Genomic DNA, 17,650 nt, shown 5'->3' with positions numbered 1-17,650 from the left:
AGCCGCCTCGAACTTCCGCTGTAAACACGGGTATGCGGCGAAAACGAAACCAAATACACACCACCGTGTATTTTGAATCATAGTTTGTATTTATTTATTTATTTAAATGTTTGTTTAACCTTCACAGACGCATCAGACAGTACTTATTCGAGGACAAGATCCCCTGCTGTCTATTGAGAGATGCACAGTGTGCTGCATAAAATACCACTGTGCCTACTGCCTACTGTAAATTGGTGTTTAACCATTTACACGAGCTCCAAAATCATGTAGCTAATCACATGCAAAATGCAGTTCAACAAGAAGGTATGTGTGTGAATGATTTAATTATACTACCTTCTTCTTATAATACTTAATAAAAATATTGATCATTTAACATTTTCTTGTGTTGCAAAACCGTTGAGAAGTCGGAATATCAGGGGTTCAAACACTTGTTGTTGTTGTTATAGACTATGCACTACAGTACATTACATTACATATAGTTTAAATCATTGTAAAATTCATGAATAACTCTATAAATACCCTAGACTATTTTAGCTTATGTTGTGCTTTAGAGCAAGGCATTTCACCACAAAACCTCTTTTGCACTAAACCGCAATGCACTATAAACATTGTTGTTGTAAACAAGACAATTGTGCTAATTTATTCTTTTTACATTTTAGATTTGACCATCATCAAGTCTGGTCTAAACTGCAGACCATCACCACATTTTCACTGCTGCTATTGCACTTCAACAGTAATCAGATGGGATGGTATTATTAAACATTTTAAAACCTGTAAAAACATCCGGACAGCCTCCATTGCCAGCAGCACCACCTCCATCCCTATAGCATCAGCAGCACCACCTCCTTCCCTATAGCATCAGCAGCACCACCTCCATCCCTATAGCATCAGCAGCACCACCTCCTTCCCTATAGCATCAGCAGCACCACCTCCATCGCCAGCATCTGCAGCACCACCTCTAAAAATATTACGTGTCCGGCAACAAATCAGGGTGACTTGCACACACTTTGGAATTCAGATGTATCAAAGGAACTTGCTGGTTCATATTAACAAAAGACACTGGCAAAAGGTAACTGAAATTTTAGCAAAACAACACCTGTAATGTAAATGCATTAAAACCGAAAATGACATCTGAATTCACTCTAATAATATGCACATGTTTGGAGTTTATACTAACACAAATTAATGTCTGTGTTCTTATGAAAACCACCTTGTTTTATCCTGTATTTATTTATTTTTAAATGAACTAGCTACAAAATTATTTTTTTACAGGTGTGAGGAGTGATGGAACAATACTTCTGTGATTTCATGAACTGAACTGTGTCATGCATTATGAAATGTATGGCAGATCTTTTTGAGATCATACTTTTTTTCAGCCAGCTGTGATTTTCAGTATTGTATAATTCAGTCATAGTGAAACTAAGCCACTGGCTCTAACATAAGAAGGGGAAGTTCTCTTTAAAACCATAACATTTTTATTGCAATATGATCAATTATGTCTTTATTTGGATTTGAATGCCCATATTGTTATTTAATCTGTGTATTGTTTTGTTGTATTTCTTTAGAAAATTGGTGAATTCCATTTCTCCAGGCCATTGGAACATGTCTGTACTGACAGATTTTGAGGTACAGCTTTTTAACTTCTTTGCATGTACCTCTTTAATATCTGTAGTGGAGAGTTATGAAAGAATACAGTACATATTTTTTAACAAAACTATGAGCAAACATAAAGGTTTGCCTAAACATTGAACAAAAAGTCATTACCGTAGGCCTACTTGACAGCTACATTCTGTATTTATTTGTGCATCACTTCAGTTGCTAGGAATTAATTGTGGGTATTCATATTGATGGTAAGTGGTCTTATAATTGCTGTACAGTTGTCTTGTTGTGTGCTAACCACAAACATTTCTTAATATAGTTTTGGTTTCGTATTTCTGTATGCACTCTGTTATGCTCTCAAGGCCATTTGATTTTGCTTTGGTAAGTTTGCATCCATTTATGGTTATTTGTTAAGCAAGAAGGACTGAGAACACCATCAAAAGAATAAAAAAATGATTCAGATTTTCAGTTGCTATCTTTAATCAGTCTGACATACAATCAGAAAGTGGTAGTGCTATCAGTTAATTCAGGCATTTCCTCTGACAAGGTCAGATGATAACTATATTTTTGGTTAAAACCTCCATAATGTGCATTTCCAGTATGCATGCAGTATATAAAAATAAAATAATGCACACCTAAAAACATTGTAATGTCTGTCACGTTCCACAGTCAAATCCCACAGCCAGTTGCCCAAGAAAGAAAACTAGCAAAACCAGATGAAACAGAAGTCATTCCACCTGAGTCAGATGTCATGGAGATTACCCAAACACCAAGAATATCTGTATGTAGAGGACATCTTTATGTATTGCGTGACTATTGTATGTTTATATACTGTATACCTAAGATTGAACTGCCAAAGATTTTAAGAATGAAGGAGGATGATGCCTTGTTGGCTATCACAATTTTTGACTTATTTATAAACACATTATATGAAGGTGACATGGATGAAGAAGAAATCCGGGCTCCTTTCTTATTCACTTTTCAGAGACTAGAGGACATGGAATTTGCAGGAAATACGAGACAAAAGAAATATCCTTGTGTCCTATTTCTTCAACCCTGACTTGTGAATATTGTGGGATGTCGTAAATATTATAAATGTAAATATTGTATGTAAATTTCATTTTGTTTTTGTAAAATAACATTAAAATTCTGTGTGAAAAGAAGTGTTGTGTTCTTGAAATATATTTATATTTTCATATATTTTGTATTATATTAATTCGATTTTATGTACATATTTATTTGGTGTTAGATGCACAATTTGCTATGTAAGGTTAATAGAAACAAATAAATCCAGCAACACCTGAAGGACAGTGGAATATGTGACTATTAAATTATACAACTCCCAAATGTCGGTGGATTGGATGCCTTACTAGTCCCTGAGCACGTGTTACCATGTTCATCCTGGCAAATCACAAGGCCGGTTTCAGACTACTTTGCTTTGACTGGTTATATATTTGACTGGATATAGTATATGTAAATGAGATTTTGTATCTTCTTATGGTGTTAAATGACTATTTTATCGGCACAGAGGACTCTATTTTTCAGTTTGCCGGTGATGGGGGTCATGATAAATCATTGCTTACGATGTATGATAATGCTCTTATTGATGTTATCTGGAAATGTTCAGCCAAATCCTGGGCCTATTATTACATCTATGCATTGCTTACCCACTCCCTTCTTTAAAGGTATTTTAAAAGTAGAACAGGTCTTGTGTTTATACATTTAAATGTTAGAAATTTGGTTCCTAAACTGGATATGATTAAGATTTGGGTAAATACGACAAACGCTGATATAATTGTTCTTTCTGAAACCTGGCTTAAGAAATCGATTACTGATTATTTAATTTATATAAAGTCTACAGAACTGATCGAGTGGCCAAAGGAGGTGGGGTGGCCATTTATGTTAAATCTAAATTTGTTAGCTCTGTAACTTTGTCAATTACTAAGCTAAACAGTTTGAGGTTTTGGCCATCAAAGTGGGTGTTTCGAAAGTCTCTAATATCACTGTGGTTGGCTGTTATAGACTTCCGTCCGCTACAAGGGATGCGTTCAAAACTGTTTCAGATATTTTACATGAGTTAAATGACTCTTTTTAGAGTTTTATTTAAAGTCAGTCACAGAGAATTTAAATAACCCCTCAAAATTTTGGAAATTAATTAAATCCATGTCAGGGACTCATGTAGCCCCTAACCTTCCAGAATATACTCAGGTTGACCTAGATAAAATAAACAATAAAGTTACCATGATCAACCAGTTAAATAAACACTTTATACATGCTGGGTCTGTATTTGACAGTTTAAATGCAAATACAACTGTACCATGTTCTGTAATTACACCAGCGACTGGAAATCTGGATGTTTTTGTTTTTAAACCTGTCTTAGTAAATCAAATTTGTAAAGTGTTGAAAGGCATTGATAGCAAAACATCTGTAGGCGGCCCAGATAACTTAGACCCTTATCTTTTAAAGGTGGCAGCAGATGTTATTGCTGAGCCAGTTACTCATATTGTTAATCTAAGTCTTTTATCGAATTCTTTACCTAAAATTTGGAAAGCTGCTTATGTTCTTCCATTATTTAAAGGTGGTGATCCCTCAGACATGAACAACTATCGTCCCATCTCCAAACTTTCAATTTTGGCCAAGATTCTTGAATCTCAGGTAAATCTGTAGTTAAAACTGTTTTTATTTGATAATAACATTTTGAACTCTTTTCAATCTGGTTTTAGTACCATTATGGCTATACGGTAGTGGTAAATGATATTATTGGTGCCCTGGATAAAAAACAGCACTGCGCTGCCTTATTTGTGTATATGTCTAAGGCATTTGATTCAGTAAATCATGAATTACTGCTAAACAAATTTAGCAGTGCTGGTTTGGACCTCGGACTCAGTGTGTTCATGAGGAGGATCTCAAATCTGATTTTCTTGATACTGTATATCTAAAGGGGTCCCCCAGGGTTCCATTTTGGGACCTACTGTATTTTGTTTTCTATTTATATAAATGATTTGGGTAAGGACATTCAAGCACAAAAACACTTTTATGCTGATTATATCATTATTTATACACTTGCTCCATCTATAATACAGGCGGTGAAAGAGCTTCAAATTGCATTTCAGTTACTGGAAGATGCTCTGGTTAGTTTAAAATTAAATTTTAAAGTTTTAAATTCACAGAAAACAAAGGTTATGTTTTTTTCAAAAGCTCAGGCACAAGTACTTGATAATCTTACTATTTTTAAATCTGATGGAAAGATTATTGAAAGAGTACCTTTTTACAAGTACTTGCACATTTGGATTGATGATAAGCTTTTGTTCAATGTACCTATTGCTAATCTAAGATCAAACTAAAACTTGGCTTTTATTTTAGAAATAAATTTAATTTTACTTTTAATGCCAAAAAGAAACTTGTAGAAGCTACTTTCCTAACTGTGCTTGATTATGGTGATGCATGCGGCCTCTTCCATCTTAACAAGCCTTGATTCGGTATACCATGCTTCACTACGTTTTATTACAAATGCAAAATCCCATACTCATCATTGCATTTTATATGATATGGTGGGTTGGACATCCTTAGCTATAGGTAGAAAACAGCACTGGTACATTTTTATCTATAAAGCAATGTTAGGTAAACTTCCATCCTATCTCTGTACTCTTCTTTGTCTTGTCTACAGTAATATAATTCCATTCAAATTATTATATTTACAAGATTTTTGTAGTACGTGCGTTCATATACGAATAAAAAAAGGACAGATACGGTAACCTAGCTCGAACTTTATTACACGAATTAATCCAATTATTTTAATTCACATGTAAACCACACGTTAATGCGATGGAAAAAAGAAGGAAAGAGATAGTAACCTTTCACATTGCCTACTAAGTGTAGTAATTTACATCATAAAGTTTAGATGCTTTTATAAAAAGCTAATTAAAAATGAAGGAAAATAACGAAAGGATTCATCCTATTAAGAAGAAAATATTATGACATTTCATTTTCTGAGATGGATACAAAGTTTCAACAGTTGTAAGAAAACATACATAGTTTGGGCATTAAATATTTTTATTAGGTGTTCACGTAATACCGTTTGTCACAGAAACACGTCTGACGTGCTAAAAAATCATCATGAAAAATGTTAGGTAGTCAAAAATAACAACAAATATTAGCATTTAGGTCGAGACAGCGGTTTAAGTCTATGGAAAGATTTTATAAATGTCTCAAAGTTCAGTTAATCTTTAATATACACGAAACAAACTGTATGAGTTCGGACTGTACCTACGCGTGGATAGCTCAAGCTCCGCCCACTGGGTCCAGCGAGGGGGAGCTTGAGCTTTGCTCCACCCCCTTGGCTCTGCAGCGAGTACCACTTGCAATTTTTCAGATATTTTGCAATTCACAGATATATGCATAGCAGGTACTGTAGACTATATTATAACATTCACATTTATTCATTTGGCAGACGCTTTTATCCAAAGCGTAGACCATATAAACATTTTGTCAACATGCTAGGAGGATTAAAACTGGAGTAAGCAAGGGAGAGAATGAACAACATGATTTTTTTCTTTTCTTTTTTAGACACAAGACATAGACAGTTATTGTTTAGTCAATAACATTATACGTCATAAGAATATAAACATGTATTTACATAATTATACATAAACCTTAAAGCACACACTAACCAATGGTGTTTAAAGGGTGTTAGTTGTATTACAAATGGTAATTTACTCTGCCAAAACAAATCATGGTTACTACAGCTTTACATTTGCTACCAGTTTTTATGCTAATTTTCATCACCGTTTGGACTTGCTACAAACATTCTATTTTTGTGTTACACGAAAGAAAGAAAGGCGATTATTCATAGAAATTTAATTTAGCTGACATGCTTCTAAAAGTGTAGTTGACTGCCAGGGGACTTTTATTTTGAAACTGACAGCCGTCGGGACTCGGAAGTTCTTCGCTTCATAGCTCGCGCTGATCTGTCTGATGCCTGGAGGATAAAAAACATTTGCAGATACTTACAGCAGGTACTAAACGTCCATATGACTTTACTACTACAAAGTGCTTTACTACTAAAAGCGTTACCAGCGCTTATTTCATGTCTCATGTTAGTATCAGAAGTATTTACAGTTACAAACACCAGCTGAAACAATGTTTCTCTCCATATAGATTGAAAAGAAAAAAATAGTAAGAATATTCCTACTTAATCTAAGACATGTCAGACATTGTTTGTGTCGCCAAAGCATATAGGCAGTGTATATCTAAGCTCTTGTCACTGCCATCGCCTTATACAAACCTTGAAAATCGTGTTTGCCTCAGGGCTGCCTTTCAGTCCTCAGATGTTCACAGAAGGTCATGGGAGGAAGCACAGGTGGATATGGACCTGCTGAGCTCCTATCAGAGCTGTGTCACACTGATGTGGACAATCCATTACCTGTGTGGCAGGATGGGACCATCAGTCCCTGTCTGAACCAGCTGCTGTTTGGGTCACTCTCACATGCTGTTATTGCAGTCATCTGTGCCTGTTACATTAGTGTGCCCAGGTACGTGTACAATTATATGATCTACTTTAAAATCATTATTAACGCTGTTAATAAATCATTTTTTATAACCCTTGTCTTATTTCCCACAGACTTAGCCATATCGCATCCTCCCTTCCCATTGGTTTGGGCTTCAGGTCTGCATCCGCCATCCTGTTGGCTCTTCTTTTTGTAGCAGACTTGGTCCTTGTTTTTGAGCTCCAAGCCCCAGACATATACCTTGACGTCTTAGCTGATGGATGCGGCGTGTTGGCCTGGTTGGTCCATTTCGGTGCACTTTTGGCCTTACAAAGATCAATTTACAGAAGAACTCGAGGCCCAGCTGCTCTTCCTGTGCTTGTTGTTCTTTCAATCCCTAACCTTGCATTCACCCTCGCTGTTTACATCCAAGAACACGTTTACTTTGATATCTCAAAACCTCTTCAGGTTGCCCGGTTAGCTTTGACTGTAACCAGGGCTGTTCTGGTTCTAGTCTACCTGCTTTCCTATACCTTCCCTTGTTACAGAACTCAAAGGGACGTCTTCTCCTGTAATGCGGAGGATGTGGCTCCTTTGATTGTCTCGGAGGTGGATGAAAGCGTTACTGTAGCAGAAGACGGATGCAGCTGGCTATCCAGGTTACTGTATCTGTGGTTGAATCCCTTGCTGAGGCGAGGCAAACGTGGAGAGCTGGAGAGGCCGTCAGACGTCTTCCACCTGCCCCATCGACTACGTACCAAAGCGGTCGCTATACGATTCCAACAATGCTGGCAGAAGTGTCTGAAATCGAAAAGTTCGGAAAGATCTGCGAAGTGGGAACGGCTTCTTAGAGGAAACCTACGAGACAACTCCTGGAGTGATGCTCAGCCAGAAGGAGCATCTGATGGAGGAGGACAACAGGAAGTCAGGCTGTTTCAAGTGTTACACAAGGCTTTCGGTCTGCGTTACTACCTCCTGGGTGTGTTGAAGTTAGTGGCCAGTATGCTGTCTTTTGCAGGCCCCCTGCTTTTAAGTGCACTAGTGGGTTTTATGGAGAAAGAAGGAGCACCAGTGAGCCAGGGCATGTGGTGTGCTGTTGGACTTTTTGCCAGTACGTTTATTGCTGCTATCTTGAGAAACATCTTTGTTTATGAAGTCTCAAAGGTTGCACTGGAGGCTCGGGCCGCCGTGATATCCGTCATATACGGTAAAGCTCTGAAGGTCAGTGCATCCGCTCTGGCATGCTTCAACATGGGTGAGGTGGTCAACTTCATGAGCACTGACACAGACCGTCTGGTGAATTTCTTCAACAGCTTCCACGAGGTTTGGAGTCTTCCCTTCCAGTTTGTTCTCGCACTTTACCTGCTTTATCTTCAGGTTGGCGTGGCCTTTTTGGGAGGGGTGGGTGTTGCCCTGCTGCTTGTGCCTTTGAATAAAGTCTTGGCATCCCGGATTTTGGAAAACAACAAACGTATGTTGGTGTACAAGGATGGAAGAGTGAAGGTGTGACTTTTTCGCATCTGTTAATTTCCATTTTCTAAGAAATCAACATTTGCCACATCTTTTATGATTTGTAAAGTGAACATGAAATCAATATTGATTGTTTGCTTTCTTAAAAACAGTCTGTGTGATTATGGACTGTTAACAATGTTAATGGGATACTTCACCTAAAAATGAAAATTCTGTCATCATTTACTCACCTTCCAAATCTGTATAAATGTCTTTGTTCTGATGAACACAGAGAAGATATTTAGAAGAATGCTTATAACCAAACAGATCTTGCCCCCATTGACTCCCATAGTAGGAAAAATTACTTTATCCGTTTTCTTTGTTCTGTTTGAAGACAATTTAAAGATTTGTAGGACAGCAAACAGTTCTGAGGCACTTTTGACTACCATTGTATTTTTTTGTCAAAATCTGTTTGGTTATAAGCATTCTTCCAAATATCTTTCTCTGTGTTCATCAGAACAAAGACATTTATACAGATTTGGAACAACACGAAGGTGAGTAAATGATGACAGAATTTTCATTTTTGGGTGAAGTATCCCTTTAACCAACTATCAAACAACTGAAGCTTCTTGTTTTTATCCTAAGCTCATGACAGAGATCCTCTTCGGGATTCGGGTCCTGAAGTACTACAGCTGGGAGGAGCACTTCTCTCAGAAGATTGCTGAGGCTCGCAAACAAGAGCTACACCATCTGAAAGTGCTGAAGTACCTGGATGCTGTGTGTGTGTACACCTGGGCTGCTTTACCTGTGGTCATCTCTATACTCACTTTCATCACATATGTCCTGCTGGGAAACAGTCTTACAGCTGCAAAGGTGTGTAGCTCCCTTCAGTTAAACATTTCAGATTAAAGTGCTAGTTCACCCAAAAAAGAAAATTCTGTCAGCATTTACTCTGCAGAACACAAAAGAATCTATTTTGAAGAACGCTGATAGCTAAACAGCGATGGTACTCATTCACTTCTATTGTAAGGGCACAAAACTCATGGGTACCATCGGTTCCCAACATTCTTCAAAGTATCTTCTTTTGTGTTCTACAGAAGAAAGAAAGTCTAGTGAATTGCATGGCTTAATATTATATAAATATTAATAATATTTTTGTTTTTCATAGGTATTCAGTACTCTAGCTCTAGTAGGGATGCTCATCTTACCACTTAATGCTTTCCCGTGGGTGTTGAATGGAACGCTGGAAGCTAAAGTGTCTTTGGACCGTATTCAGCGATTCCTTACACTACAAGACCAAGATCTCTCTGTCTACTACAGTCAAGGTAAATGCGTGATGTCTGATGATACCAGAGCTCACTGTAACCTTTTTGATATATTTTTCACGTACACCTAATTTACTTAACATAGAACGTTTGGTGTTTTGCGTGTCATTATTTAAAATAATTGAACAGTAAATTATGCACTTGCTGGTTTAAGAATTACGTTTCATATAAACATATACAGTATTTTAATAATATTACTCTGCAGTGTCCCCAGAAGACCCTTCCTCTGTAGCTCAGATGGACCGGGCAAGTTTTTCTTGGAAACAGTCAGAGGATTCGCATTCTGTTAGCGTATCTGATGGAAAAGTGGAGGACGGGTCGTCTCCCAGGAGCTTTTACCTGCATTCACTCAACCTCAGCATCAAAAGGGTATGTGACCATCACCAGCTGAATGGTTTATCAATATTATCCTGTTGATTTACAGGGTTTGTAAATGTCTCTGTCGCTCTGTGTTCCAGGGCTCTCTGGTGGTTGTGGTGGGAAAGGTTGGCTGCGGAAAAAGCTCCCTGCTGGCTGCCATAACAGGAGAACTTGACAGGTACAAATTCATAGTATCCAGCATTAGGAAAAACGTAATAAGCAGAGACAACTCTAAATCATTTTTTATAGATGTAAATGTTTACATTCATGATGAGTTAGAGCTTTTGTCTCCTGTAGGTGTGGAGGGGATGTGTATGTTGAGGGGAGAGAGCAGGGATTTGGATTGGCTGTCCAGGAGCCGTGGATCCAGCATGCAACAGTGCGGGACAACATTCTTTTCGGCAGAGAATTTGACAGCACTTTCTATCAGGCTGTGATTGATGCCTGTGCCCTTGCTGATGATCTCAATGTGGGTCTATATTTATCTCATTATTTTGACATTTCCCAGCTTTCATTGTACGTAATTGAAAAACATTAAGCATAATTTTATCTATATTTTTCTTAAAATGACTTCGATTTGATTAGTAACCTAGATATAGAATAAGGATGCCACGATATTCTGGAATTGTCAATAATTGTGATATTGATGACCATGATTGTTGGTAGTGTGTTAATATTACACTTGATACCTGAATCTGGTTGACACTCAGATATACGGTGAGTAAAGATGAATTAGATTATGCATTATTTATTGGAAAAACAAAATCAGGAGATATTGTGATAAGATGTTATTATGAATTGATTTGGCCATAATCATGTAGTGAAAATTGGATATCATGACAGCCTTGGTACAGTATGGACAGTAACAGAAAGCTTATTTTTTTAGGACAGGTCTTTAAAGGTTTGTTTTTTCCTGGTACAAATAAAACCCTTTATATTGTCAAGACTCGGTTATCAATTTTGTCATTGTGTCAATGTCATTGCAGTGTTTTGAAACAGACTGAACTGTGGTGTGTTTCTTCAGGTCTTGCCTAATGGGGATCAGACAGAGGTTGGGGAGAATGGGGTCACTCTGAGCGGAGGACAGAAGAGCCGGCTTGCTCTAGCTCGAGCTGTTTATATGGTGCGTGCTTACCTAGAAACGATCAAACCAAAGATGATGCTTTTCTGTCCGAGTAATAGTTTGGATTGAAAGTTTTTAGTGGTTTGGGCAGAAATATGATGTAGATATTACAGAACATTCATTCTCATATTTCAGGAGAAAGAAATCTATCTGCTGGATGATCCTTTAGCAGCAGTGGATGCTGACGTTGCCCACCATCTCATGGAGAAATGCATCTTGGGAATTCTCGAGAACAAGACCACAATTGTTTGCACTCATCGGGTAGAGTTTGTGAATAAAGCGGATGTGGTGGTGCTGATGGACAATGGGAAGATTGTAAGAACAGGTACTGTCTTTCTGATGACTTTTTCTGTATTTGCATATTCATTTACATACTGTATGAGTAATACTATGAGTTTGTTGGTTTATGTAAGGGATAGATACAGTCAGACAATCATTGCAAAACAAACCTCAACAGACTGAAAATGTCATCCAGAAGGGGTTTATTCTGTGATGGTGATTGGCCAACTGTACTGTTCCCGCTGTTACATTCATAAATATAGCTAGCAGTGCCCACTTGGCACTGAACAGCAGATGCAAAGATTGCCATTTACTCATGAAATCCCTCTTTTTGGTTAAGGGACACCAAATGAAGTTCTGTCTCTAGTTAAATCTGTCCCTAAAGACAGCAAGAACAACAGCAATGCTAAGGAAAAAGGTATTCCCCTTTCATTATCAAGTGACTTTGCCATAGGCACCACCACTGTGTTTTCATAATACACATATATTGTCATTATGTAAAAAAACTTTCTCTCTCAAGATGGGTTAGGCGGAAAGGAAGAGGCGACCAATGAGCCAGAGCCAGAGGCGGAGTTAAATAGGCTTGGGGAGGAGCAGAAGCAAATGGGCCAGCTTTCCTGGGCTGTATACCGCTCCTATTGGAGAGCAGTGGGTGGATGCATGGCTGTGTCAGTCTTGCTCTCCCTTTTACTAATGCAAGGTACTAACAGTTATATCTATATCACCTGAATGTGAAATTATCGTATTAAAACAATTGTATTACCCTGTTCTGTACAGCATCTAAAAACGTGTCTGACTGGTGGCTGTCTCATTGGATTTCACATATGAAGGACAATGTGACTCAGCTGGTGTCTCTGTCAGCTGGTCCACTTTTAACACTGACCATAATCCCTCCTGAAAAACTCCTGTGAGTTTGAATTTTGTATGAATGTTTTATTTATATTTTCATTAATAATGAAATGTACTTTTTTCCATGTACCTGATAGAGGGTCAGAGACTTCGGGGAATTTGAGCTCTGAACTGAAGTTTTACATGACGGTGTATGGATCTCTGGCGGCTGCTAACACGCTCTTCACAGCTGCTCGTGCTTTTCTCTTCGCTTATGGAGCGATCTGTGCCGCTACTGTTGTTCATAAGAGAGTGTTGTCCAGTGTGCTTAAGGTACCACATAATTGATCAAAAATATGATTTACTTCATTACTTCAAAGTTATTGTTGATCATTTTTAAATAAAAAATATATATATTTTGCATGTGTGTGTGTGTGTGTGTGTGTATTTATATCATTTATATGCTTCCATTCTAGGCCACAATGGCGTTTTTTGACACTACACCTCTGGGTCGCATCCTAAATCGATTCTCCTCGGATATTTACAGTGTGGATGACTCCCTCCCCTTTGTCTTAAACATTCTTCTTGCAAATGTGTTTGGGCTGCTTGGGATGCTGGTGGTCATGAGCTATGGTTTGCCTTGGGTGCTACTCCCCTTGGTTCCACTGGGGGCGCTGTATTACCAAACTCAGTGTTTCTATCGGCACTCGTCCCGTGAGCTCAAACGACTGTGCAGTCTGACTCTCTCACCTGTTTATTCACACTTCTCAGAGACTCTCAGTGGCCTTTCCACAGTGCGGGCCAGCGGACACACTGCAAGGTACTAAAGTTACCTGTGTTTATCTTTACATCCTCAGTTTAGATGTAATGTCTTAGGTGAATGTCAGGAAGAAATGTCTATAGTAAAAAATAATGCATTACAGTTTGCATGTAGAAAATGAAGCCAATTTTAGGACTATTGAGAAGTTGTCATGAAATCTTTTTTGAAAAACAAATATTTTTCAAGAAAACTTCATGCAGTTTTAAAAAAATGAGATTTAAGCACATTTCCTCATAAATATTAACATATTGCAAAACATATTTTCATGACCTTAATATAATATTAATATATTGCAAAAAATATTTTCATGACCTTAATATAATAATGTACAGCACTTTTTAAATTAACAAATAAAAATTTATGTGATGAAAATAATTAAAATTAATATTTTTTTCTTGGGTTTACATATAAAAAATATATAAATATGGTAATATATATGACTTCTTTAAGTAACATGCATTAAAATGTACATGATATAAATAATTATATTTATTTTTTCTTAAAATTATAATATTTTTTGATATATATATATATTTTTAAATGCATGGACAGATTAATATTTTATTGTGGTTTTCATGAAAATATCACAGTTACAAACATTTTTATGGTAGGCCTTAATTTCTACATTCAAACTATTAATTATATTTTTTATCCCCCTTTTTTATTTTATTTTTTATGTTTTTTCATTCTAGTGTAAATTATGACCCAGACTGCTTTTGTGATTTTCATCCCTTTATAGTTTAATACTTTAACTAATTGTTTTCAAATGACTCAATGATAATGAAACAGACTTAAGTCTGCCTTGTTTTTAGGGGTGTAACGGTTCAAATTACTCACGGTTCGGTTTGTGTCACGGTTTTAGGGTCACGGTTTCTGTTGGGTTTGTGCTATGTTCAGGGAAAAGGGACTACTGACAAATAAAAATAAGAACATATAATCAAGCTTACAAGTAACCGCACCAATAAAACAACAGAGCAAAGCAGAAAATAAAATAAGATACTGTGTATATATACCTTTAAGATAGAAATGGATTAAAGTAATCAAATAAAACATAACATTGCATATGTACAAATGAAATAAATATGAATCATAACAGAAGCTATTTAGTCACAAACAGTGAGTGATTTCGTTGACTTTTAACAGACAGCAGGAATATGCTGCTGTCGCTTTAAGAGGGATGAAACCGATCCAGTACACTGATACTGTACACATGCGTTGTTTTTCGTCTGTTTCGTCCGTTCACTTAAGACATAACCTACTATGTTTGTTAAGATACTCGACAAGAGGGGCATGTTGACCTACTTGGTGTGTGAATTTGTCCATTTAAGCGCAAGACAACTCAATATTTGCGCCATGTCTGAGACTCAGCTTTCCTTATGCGTGCTTCGGATCTTCTCACAGCGCGCAAGCGAGTTTTCTTCTGCATCATCTTGCACTTAAATGTTTAAATTGGCGAGGCTTGAATGAGTGTAGTTTAAACAGCAACATGTGATGAAAGCATAAATGACTGGTCATATTACAGCATACGTCAATCCTATTGAAATTTGTCTATGTTATTTGATTTGTTGTAGGTATTACATGTGTATCCATTGACAAACATACATTAGCTGAACTTTGTCAGACTGTTTTACGCATTATAATTTTTAATGAACCATATTGTAAATGCGTCGTCAGATTTAAGATGAGCCGTGGTCCAACGCGAACCGTTGGTGGAGAACCGTGCGGTTCAAATTTTTTACCGAGAACCGTTACACCCGTGGTTGTTTTGTATAATTAATCTACTAATAATACTAATTAACATCTTTATGACGACAGCAGTACTGTGAATACTTTTGATTGACTGACTGTAAATCTATTGTGTCTAGGTCTGTTTACAACTTAGTTTCTGTGTGTTTGTGAGCAGATTCGAGGAGGAGAACGAGAGACGTTTAGAACAGAATCAACGCTGTCTCTTCAACAGTAACGCTGCCATGCAATGGCTGGACATTCGGCTTCAGATGATTGGTGTCACCGTGGTAACCGGCATCAGTGTGATTGCTGTTATCCAGCATCAGATGAAATCCATCGACCCAGGTTGGTTTCTATTTGTGACAAGAATGATCTTACGATTAGGAATTGCTCTTAACCAGAGCGACTTACAAAACGTGTTTAAAAGCATCATTGCATCCACCTTCACTATCATATGCCTCTTGCAAGAAGATTTAACAAGTGCTCTTTTTTTAGGTATGGTAGGTCTGTCTCTGTCCTATGCGCTGTCCATCACCAACCTGCTGTCAGGCCTGATCTTCAGCTTTGCGCAGACAGAGATGCAGCTGGTGAGCGTAGAGCGTACCGAAGAATATTCCACCAACATCCCACAGGAGCCTCAGCAAGCTAACACGGAGGTCATAAACGTGCTAAGATACTGACTCGAGACCAGTTTTGAATATTAAACCAGCAGTTTCCAAACTATTCAAACTGTCCTTAAAGTGCATAACCTGAAATTGTACATCTGCAGGTTTCAGACTTGTGGCCCGAACATGGCCGAGTTCAGTTCGTGGGTGCTGTGTTGGCGTACCGGCCAGGCTTACCCAATGCTCTTGATGGAGTCAGCCTGGAAGTATTACCTGGTGAGAGGGTCGGCATTGTGGGTCGTACAGGCTCAGGGAAATCCTCATTGTTTCTCGCCCTATTTCGCATGGTGGAGCTGAACCAGGGTCAGATTCTGCTGGATGAAGTGGACATCAGCTGTGTCAGACTTAGTCACCTGAGGTAAGACTTATAGTCTCTATAAGTAAGAACCCCTGTCTATGTGATTATTTTATTTCACTTAGCCTTTTGTCGTGCGTTGTTAGTGATGTTATGTGGAGCACACTTCTTATAAATCCTGATCTACTTTGTGATGCCCTCTACAGGTCAAAGCTGGCCATCATTCCTCAGGATCCCTTCTTGTTCTCCAGCTCAGTGCGAGAGAACCTCGATCCACACAGGCGTCATCCAGACTACCGGCTGCTGGATGCTCTCGAGCAGTGCCACCTGGGAGATGTAGTACAGAGAATTGGTTTGAGTTGTTAATCTTTTGACTGACATGTACATCTTGGGTTAATCTGTACTGAAAGGATTTAGTGTTGAATTCAGGATTTGTTTTGTCTGTTCATGGCAGGTGGCCTGGATTCTGAGGTTGGAGAGAGGGGAAAGTCTCTGTCTGTGGGTCAAAGGCAGCTGCTTTGTCTTGCTCGTGCTCTGCTCACTGAGGCTAATGTATGAGTTGCATATTTGTTAAAATAGAAAATAAGCTTGGGCTCAACAAAGACGATTGTTTTAGAAACATTTTTATTAGGAAAAATATATATATGTAAACAATATTTGTATTTGTTATTATTTGTTTTCCTTATAATTTTTTATAATTCCTTATAATTTTCTTATTATAACTAAGAATCATCAGAATTCACAAAAACAAAATGAAAAACATCACAGAAAAACAAATGTTAAGTAACACAAGACTGTTGGAACACAAGAACTCAAGCATTAATCTGACCTCATTCTCACTGGCCCCAGGGCATCGAACACCTTGATTGTTGAGCCCTGTAAAGGAAAGCAAACAAACACCTCTCATCGTGCTTTCTGTTTTTGTCGTTTATTTCCGCTTTGATAGATTTTATGCATTGATGAGGCCACAGCCAGTGTAGACCAGAAGACCGACCTACTCCTGCAGAAAACCATCCGAGAAAAATTCAAGCATAAAACCGTCCTCACCATCGCCCACAGGTTCTGTTTTACTACTTAGTAATATTTGGGCGACAATACCCTTATACTGTTTTTTGTCTACATGATTTAACACCGCTTAAACGTGTTGTTTTATTGAAACATATTTAGTACAAATCTTTTCTTCATGACAAATTTTGGTTGCTATAATAATAAGGGTTGAACTGTGCAGTCTGCAACATTCTTCAATGCGTAGTCATACCGTACAAACCCAACCTGTTTTTATAATCCCACAGGCTGAATACAATCATGGACTCAGACAGAGTACTGGTGATGCATGCTGGGAAGGTGGTGGAGTTTGACAGCCCGGGCATTCTGTGTCAAAAAGAGGATTCAGTTTTCCTTAAACTCGTACGCGGAGGGGACGAGTGAGCATCTGCTTTAGGACTGACTTGAAAAATCTGCATTTTAAGATTTTTATCAAAAAGAGGAATTTAATAAGGCATAGTTCTACCTGAATCTGATGCATGGCCTTAAAATACTATCATTTACCTGCAGTTTTAATCATGTTATACTGTAAAACTCAGGAATTTTGTTATAAACAATTTGTAAGAAGGAGATGTATGCTCTAATATAAAAATGGTGTTTTTACAGATTTGCATTGTTTATTTTTAATATCTGATGGGAGGTGTTTTTT

The 17,650-nt window shown here is 37.7% G+C and overlaps 1 protein-coding gene and 1 long non-coding RNA gene across 3 annotated transcripts; both read left to right on the top strand.

Annotated features, from left to right (window-relative positions):
- The first annotated feature begins 43 nt into the window (after positions 1 to 43).
- LOC130571519 (uncharacterized) lies at positions 44 to 2,740 on the top strand. Of its 2 annotated transcripts, XR_008965099.1 has the most exons (4): positions 44 to 303; positions 660 to 1,069; positions 1,566 to 1,626; positions 2,269 to 2,740. It is a non-coding gene; the product is annotated as an uncharacterized LOC130571519 (long non-coding RNA). The 2 variants fall into 2 exon arrangements; XR_008965098.1 differs by having other exon boundaries at positions 1,566 to 2,740.
- A 3,767-nt stretch (positions 2,741 to 6,507) lies between these two features.
- On the top strand, positions 6,508 to 17,611 carry abcc10 (ATP-binding cassette, sub-family C (CFTR/MRP), member 10). The gene is made up of 22 exons (XM_057361548.1): positions 6,508 to 6,614; positions 6,907 to 7,130; positions 7,220 to 8,588; positions 9,180 to 9,407; positions 9,703 to 9,859; positions 10,065 to 10,228; positions 10,318 to 10,397; positions 10,517 to 10,688; positions 11,244 to 11,342; positions 11,478 to 11,667; positions 11,962 to 12,039; positions 12,142 to 12,321; positions 12,399 to 12,528; positions 12,608 to 12,782; positions 12,926 to 13,269; positions 15,173 to 15,342; positions 15,493 to 15,653; positions 15,767 to 16,020; positions 16,164 to 16,309; positions 16,412 to 16,509; positions 16,904 to 17,016; positions 17,250 to 17,611. The coding sequence occupies exons 2-22, from the start codon at positions 6,943 to 6,945 to the stop codon at positions 17,383 to 17,385; spliced, it is 4,632 nt and encodes a 1,543-aa protein (XP_057217531.1). The 5' UTR covers positions 6,508 to 6,614; positions 6,907 to 6,942; the 3' UTR covers positions 17,386 to 17,611.
- Positions 17,612 to 17,650: the final 39 nt, after the last annotated feature.

Source organism: Triplophysa rosa, linkage group LG20, assembly GCF_024868665.1.
Source record: "Triplophysa rosa linkage group LG20, Trosa_1v2, whole genome shotgun sequence".
In the NCBI taxonomy this organism is placed as follows: domain Eukaryota; kingdom Metazoa; phylum Chordata; class Actinopteri; order Cypriniformes; family Nemacheilidae; genus Triplophysa; species Triplophysa rosa.
Note: the sequence above shows the minus strand (reverse complement) of the source record. Positions and strands in the feature narration are given on the sequence as shown.